The 7,234-nt window shown below is 57.8% G+C and overlaps 1 protein-coding gene across 1 annotated transcript; it reads left to right on the top strand.

Annotated features, from left to right (window-relative positions):
• The first annotated feature begins 517 nt into the window (after positions 1-517).
• Positions 518-4,650, top strand: SIX3 (SIX homeobox 3). Its single transcript, XM_007459963.1, is given in 3 exon segments — positions 518-687; positions 689-1,332; positions 3,215-4,650. Coding segments are annotated over 3 exon segments (999 nt in total). The 5' UTR covers positions 518-525; the 3' UTR covers positions 3,408-4,650.
• The last annotated feature ends 2,584 nt before the right edge of the window (positions 4,651-7,234 follow it).

Consider the following 7,234-nt stretch of genomic DNA (forward strand, 5'->3'; position numbering starts at 1 on the left):
CCCCACTCTGGCTAAGTGGTAAAACCGTCCTTACGTTCTCGGTATTGATTGGCAGGGCTGACAGTGATTGGCAGCGGTTGCCGTGGCAACGCCACAACGACACGCCGCAGACCAATAGAAAAGCGAAACAAAATGTTTCAATGCTGCACTCACTGTGGATTTAGGGGAGATATTATGAGGCTGTTGTCATTAGGGCGATTGCTGTGGAATCGCTGAATCTTGACTCGGCGGTGGTTGGCTCTCGCTCGCTCTCTCTCCCTCTCCCTCTCTGTCTCGGATTCTCTCTCTGCGCGCGCGCACCGGGCCGCTCTCCTTCCTCCCTCTCTATGTGGCTGCGCGGGTGTGTGTGTGTGTGGATGTGTGTGGGGTGTGGGTGTCCCTTACGCCCTTCCTCCTCCCCCTCCTCCTCCTGCTCCCCCCTCCTTTCCTCCTCCTGCTCCCCCCTCTCCTCTCCCTCCTCCTGGTCCTCTTCCTCCCCTCTCTCTTCCTCTCCCTGAATTTTCTCCTCTCCTCTCAGGTCAGTCCATGGTATTCCGCTCCCCCCTAGACCTCTATTCCTCCCACTTCTTGTTGCCAAACTTCGCCGATTCTCACCACCGCTCCCTACTTCTGGCGAGTAGCGGCGCCGGGAACGGTGCGGGAGGCGGCGGCGGCGGGAACTGTGCGGGAGGCGGCGGTGCTGGCGGAGGGAGCAGGCGGCGGCGGCGGCGGCGGCGGCGGCGGCGGCGGCGGCTCCAGGGCCCCCCCGGAAGAGTTGTCCATGTTCCAGCTGCCCACCCTCAACTTCTCGCCGGAGCAGGTGGCCAGCGTCTGTGAGACGCTGGAGGAGACGGGCGACATCGAGCGGCTGGGCCGCTTCCTCTGGTCGCTGCCCGTGGCCCCCGGGGCGTGCGAGGCCATCAACAAGCACGAGTCGATCCTGCGCGCGCGCGCCGTGGTCGCCTTCCACACGGGCAACTTCCGCGACCTCTACCACATCCTGGAGAACCACAAGTTCACCAAGGAGTCTCACGGCAAGCTGCAGGCCATGTGGCTCGAGGCGCACTACCAGGAGGCCGAGAAGCTGCGCGGCCGCCCGCTCGGCCCGGTGGACAAGTACCGCGTGCGCAAGAAGTTCCCGCTGCCGCGCACCATCTGGGACGGCGAGCAGAAGACGCATTGCTTCAAGGAGCGGACTCGGAGCCTGCTGCGGGAGTGGTACCTGCAGGACCCCTACCCCAACCCCAGCAAGAAACGCGAACTGGCGCAGGCCACCGGCCTCACTCCCACACAAGTAGGAAACTGGTTTAAGAACCGGAGACAACGCGACCGCGCCGCGGCGGCCAAGAACAGGTCAGTGGCGGGGCCCGCGGCCTGGCTCCCCCCTCCGGGGCCGGGGAGGGGGAGAGCGGTTGAAAAGAGGGTGAGCGGACAGGAGGCGGGAGGCCAGCGGCTGCCGAGAAAGCCAGAAGCCGAGACCTCCTGGTCAGCGGGAGAAAGTTTCTGCTTGCCCAGGAGCGTGGAAGAGGAGCGGGCGTGGGTGTATTGATTGCTTTGCCCTAAAGGGGCTCTCGTCAGGGTGGAGAGAGTGTGTGTGAGATCCTGAGTGCCCATAACCCCTGGGTCGTGTCCCTGGGAGCCTTAGCCCTGCGCGCTGCACCCGCGCCAGCCTCCTCAGCCTGGGATCCAGCTCCGGGCTTCTCTGGAGCCTACAGACAGGGAAGGAAGGAAAGCGCTCCTTGCCACCTGGTTCTTATTTCCACGCATTGCAAAAACCCCAGGGAGGAATCCACGAACGTCTGGGAGAGGAAACTGAACCTGGGTCCCTGGCATAAAGGGGAAAGGCCGGTGGCCACCGTGCAGCACGCCTGTACCCAAAGCCTTGCAAGTTACCTGACAGGAGCAGGAGAGCCAGGCTGGGAGTGGAGAGGCTGTGTGTGTATGTGTGTGTGAGTGAGTGTGTGTGTCGGTGCTAGCCCTCCCGCTGAAGCCAAGGAGCATCCCCGTGGTCCACTAAATTGGGAAATAGGAGCAGAAGCTGCCTTGCTGCCCGGCAAGTTGGGCACAGACTCACAAAGTTGCACTGGGCTTGACCTGTCAGCAGAGCTGGGCCTGGGGGAAGTAGGGAGAAAAATAAGACGAGGGGGAAAGAGGAAAGGAGTGGAGAGGAGGAGGGGAAAGGAGGAAGTTGGGTGAAAGCCCTGATGGAAGGCTTGCGTCCCAACCCTGCCAGGGTAGGCACTGGGCCTGATGCACTGCAGGGAGCAGGGCTGCAGTTGCCGACAGCTGCTGGGGCTGGGGACTGGGTGTGAGCTCCTGGAGGGAGGGAGTGTGTTCCGTTTTAGGTGTCCCAGGCCTAAGCCTTTGGCCCTCTCTCACCCTTGCCTGTTGCAGCCAACTTTTCGCCCGATGGGGGCAGCGCCCAGGGCCAGGGGAAGGCCTCCTCGCGGGGAGAACTGAGAGACACTAGGTTTACGTAGCAGCTGCCTGGCCCGGGGAAGGGGCAGCCGGAGACGGCTCTGCACTCCCCTCCTGGCTTCTCTGTCTCCCGCTTTCCCTCTCTCTCCTCTTCCCCCACTTTTTTGCTCCCAGCTTCCTCATTTTCTCTTCCCCCGATCCTGCGCTCTGCTCAAGGATCCAGAGAGCAAAGCCAGCCGGTCCTACCAGGAAGAGGCGGCAGGCGAGCAACCCGCAGCTCTTGATTTGGGGGAGCTGAGGCAGGAGGCATTGAGGGGACCCAGAGGCACGTCCACTCCAGAGGCAGCCGGCTGAGTCGGAAGAGTCCCAGGGGCTGGGGAAGAAGAAACACCCAGCCTCTCCCGACTTCTGCCCCTTCGGGGCTCGGCGTCCTTCGCAGTGTGCGCCCGGGCCTCCCCTCCTCTGGCGGCCGGCCTCGGGTTCTACCTCTCCCCTCGAGGCCCGCCCCGATTTGGGAAGCCTTGGGAGGCTCCAGAGAACGCCGGGGAGGGGAAGACGGGAGCCCAGACCGAGCTGGGGAGGCTGCAGCGCTCAGTGAGCCGACAGATGCCTGGAGGAGGGGTATACGCGCAGAGAGCGAAGTCGGGGGCGGCGGCGAAGGGCGCGGGGTTCGGGAGGCAGAGGGGCACGGGCGGCTGCGGAGCACCGGCGGCGGCATGCCCGGCTTCCCGGCGGCGCGGGCTCAGGGAGGCGGCTTGGCGGAAACGGGTGTTGGGGCTGCCGTATCAGGGCGGGCGCCGCTCTCTGTCTCCCGCAGGCTCCAGCACCAGGCCATAGGACCGAGCGGCATGCGCTCTCTGGCCGAGCCCGGATGCCCCACGCACGGCTCGGCAGAGTCGCCGTCAACGGCGGCCAGTCCCACCACCAGCGTGTCCAGCCTGACGGAGCGCGCGGACACCGGCACCTCCATCCTCTCGGTAACCTCCAGCGACTCGGAATGTGATGTATGATACCCAAGGCCGCCCTCCTCCCCCTCCTCCCCCTCCTCCTTCCCCTCCTCCTCCTCGACCTCCTCTTCCTCCTCCATCCCCAGAACAAACCGAAATCAGGATACACAATCATACACCCACCCGAGCACACACACACTTCCACTCCAGCCAAAAATATATAAAAACCAAGAAAAATAACAAACGCAAACCATCAGCAATTCCCAACCACCATCTACCACCACGGCCACCCCAAAGGACCGCGACGCCAACAGACAGTCACAAACGCTGATGCTGCGGGCAGAAAACATAAAAGAGGTGACAATTGTATACTTTCTAGGACAAGCACGGCTTCTCCTTTTGGTTCCCACGGACCCGGCACCCCACCTGCATGACGATTTATTTGTATCTGGGAAAATACTCTCTCTAGTTTAAAACGATTTAAAAAGAGTCGACTCTATACAAAAACCGACCGCCACCACGACGACAAGACGACAAAAGCAAAACAGACAAAAAGAAAAAGAAAAAAAAAAAAAACCTCCATCTCCGTTCGGAATTTGTTTAAAAAAAAGAGAACTCCTCGAGAGGGAAATAGCAAATGTTTCTCGCCTTTTGTTGCGCTCTTTTTTCCTCTCTCGCTCTCTTTCTTTCTCTGTTTTTAAGTCCAAGTATTGGTCAAACAAGATGCAATCTTCTGTTTTTTGTTCAGCAGACAATCATTTTCTTGTTAAGCACCTTTTTCTCTCCACTCTGTCACTGCCTGTGTGGGTACTGGTTATAAATGTGGAAAAAGAATAGTTATGACTGTAACAGATTTTTATTTTTATTTCAAAATTTTATATGAATTATGTATATCTTAATGATCGGTCATTTTCCCAGTTTGTAATATATGTGTAGAAATTGCCTGTATATGATATTGCTTTTTCTCCTCTCCCTTTCTCTTTCTTTCTTTCCCATCCTCCTCTCCCTTCCCGCTCACCTGTCTCTTTCCTTTTTGGGGTTCCCCTCCCACTCGATGTCCCTGGCGTCGACTTGGCAGTCAAGGCGTGGCGTGGCGAGCTGGGTTAGGAAGAGGGAACCCTTCGCTAGCGAAAGCGGGAGAGTGAGACCGTAGTATTCTTATGCAAAAGCTATTTCAAGTATTTCTTAGCTGCTTTGGAGATATCTCTCACTCCCCGTAGGGCGCATTAACTGTTATCTTAACTGCGTGTTTATCTATATGTAAAAACTTTCTAAAGCAAATACAGTATTCTCCATTTTCTTATCACCCCCGGAGACTGGTGTTTTTATCCGCCCCTGTGCCGGCAGCCCAGGCGTGCAGCAGCCCGGCCTTCGCTTCCACTCCAGCTATGCCGCCGGAGCTGGAGCAGAATTTTAAGACTGTGTCTGAGCTTTTTTCTGGAGAAGGGGAGCGGAGGTGGAAAGATGGGAACAGGCCCTTCGGAAAAGAACTAAAGCCAAATCCCGAGCGAAAAGGCAGAGAGGGTGCAGGGAGAGGGGATTACGGTCGATTTCTTCAGCGCAAGATGCCAGGCCTAGATCCCCAGGAACTGCAGCCTTGCCGCGGCCCTGGTGGGTCTTTGGGAGCGTGTTGGCGTCTTTTGGTTGTTACTGCCTTTTTTTTTTTTTAAGGGGAAATACACAAGTTTGCCAAACACAAGCATAAATCTAGACCGGAGGTGACAGGTTTTCTCTTCTTCGGGGGGTGGGGTGGAGGTCGGGGGACAGCTGTAGGCCGGATGAGGAGGGTATAGAGAAAGCGAGGAGGTAGTTTGAGTTTAGGGCCTAGAATCAGGATGGACCCCCTCCTCACCACCCGCATGTGCGTCTGTGTGACTGTATGACTTGCCTTATGGCTCTCTGTCTCCTTGAAATTTCTTTCCGTCTTTTGGGATCAACTGGAGTCTCTGGAGCATTTCAGATTTGGGTTATGCTTTAAAACGACCGCCTCCCCGCCGAAATCACTGCCTTTTGCCAACCAGGTTCCCGCCGGCCCCTGGCCTCCCCGCCCCGCGCGCGGGGCGGGGGGGTGGGTTGAGGGCCCACAGTTCCCTGTGTTGGGGTGGCTGGCGGTGCCTCCGCCGCTCTGGGCCAGGCCGGCCTGTGCCCCAGGAGGAGCCGAAGAGGTAATTTCAGAAAACTTGCCTTCACTTGAAAGTCCAATTTCCAAAGCGAGTAGGATTAAGGAGAAACGTGCCTGGAATTTCGCGCCCGTTTCTAAACTAATTTTGATTTCCGATTTCCTTTTGTCCCCAGCCCGGCAGCACCATTGGGTTTACGTAGGCCAGGCTGGGCAGAAAGGCGGCCAGGCCGGGAGGTGCCCTGGGCGGAAGTGGGGCCTTGTGCGCCCAGAGCGTGCGCTTGCGTGGAGAAGGTTCCCGCGTGCGTACTTACTTAGAACCAGGGCCTCCAGACCACCTCAAGAGCTTCCAAGTTCTGTGGTCTGGCACACAGTGTCAAAATCTGTGCGCGTGTTCACTGCCCAGGGAAACGTTCCTCATGGAGCCACATTTCAGGCAATAGTGACCCAGGTAGTAGGAATTTGGGGAAGGGGCTGCCTGGGTTCTACCCAGCCTGGGCCTCTGTTCTGGTGCCCAGAATGATGTCTGGGGTGAGGGGCTCGTCCCCTACCCTCATTTTCAAATGGCCTGTCACATACTTGACCCAGACCTTGGGCCTGGAAACCCAAGGCGTGGCTGCCTCAGACAGTGTGGAGTGTCTGGAGGGACCCTACCCAACAGACCGCCCAGAATTGACGGGTGGAAAGAAAGGCATGGTGCTGCTAGAGGGTGACCCCTGGAAGGGCCTTGACTGGTGACACTAGTGAGCAGATGCCTTTTTGTCTGGGGACAGGGGGCAAACCAGTGTTACAAAAATGCTTCCTTCTCGCAACGTACCCAGCAGAGAAAGCGTTTGGGGCAACCGGTGCCCATTCCTCCTTCCCCACTTCAGCCTTGGGGGCCTAGCCCCGTTTGGTGTCACCAGCCTGCTATCTGTCTTGCTATCTCTTGTCTGCCACTCTCATCTCCTACATTTCTACTAGGTCTGAACAGCGGAGCAGTACTCCGCTCTGCTCTTCCTGACCTTCCCTAAGGATTCCCTGCAGGAGAGGCATGAGTGCTGGTTGTGAGTGGTGTGGATGTGTGCAATTCTGAAAGCTGGCTTCCACCATGCAGTCAAGGTCTACATATAAAGGGGTGTGTATGTGTTGTGATGTTTGATATAAAAGTGTGTACGTTGAATCAGTGTGTGCCCAGTGTGTGTTTTCATGTCTATCGCCTATAGGGTGGGTATCTGTGGGAGGCTTGGGCAGTTTATATGTCCCGAGTTCTGCAAGGAGTGGCTTAAGTACACCTACAGGATGCTGTGTGTGCGGGAGTTTCCGTGCAGTGGACATGTGTCTTGTGAGTCTTGAATCTGGTGTGGACATGTGTGGGTTCCCTTGTTCTAGTCAGTCCACAGATATGACCGCCAGGCGGCTGCCCACCCCACCCCTAACCCTCCTTCCTCTGCTTTTAAGGAGTGGGGAGTCACAATGGGTCTTCTTTGACCCAGAGGGCAGAAGGGAGTTGGGCTCTTCGGCTTCCCCAGTCCACCCGTTACCCTGACACACTGCGTATGTTACATTGGATTTGGCCCCTGCCCCTTTAAACATCAGAGAGAGGGGAAAGAGGCCCCTTTCTGGCCAGATCTCTCCTTTAATCGTCTGCCTGCCCATTCTCTTTCTGGGTCCCTCAAAGCCACGGCCAAGGCAGTCAATGTCCCAGGGGCCGCCAGGGTAGAGCTCGAGGGCAAGGCCTGGCTGAAGCCCCGCTGGGGAAAAGCCATCGCAGCCGCTAAATGTAGCCCCC

This window comes from Lipotes vexillifer, unplaced genomic scaffold (assembly GCF_000442215.2).
Source record: "Lipotes vexillifer unplaced genomic scaffold, Lipotes_vexillifer_v1.1 scaffold666, whole genome shotgun sequence".
Lineage (NCBI taxonomy): Eukaryota > Metazoa > Chordata > Mammalia > Artiodactyla > Lipotidae > Lipotes > Lipotes vexillifer.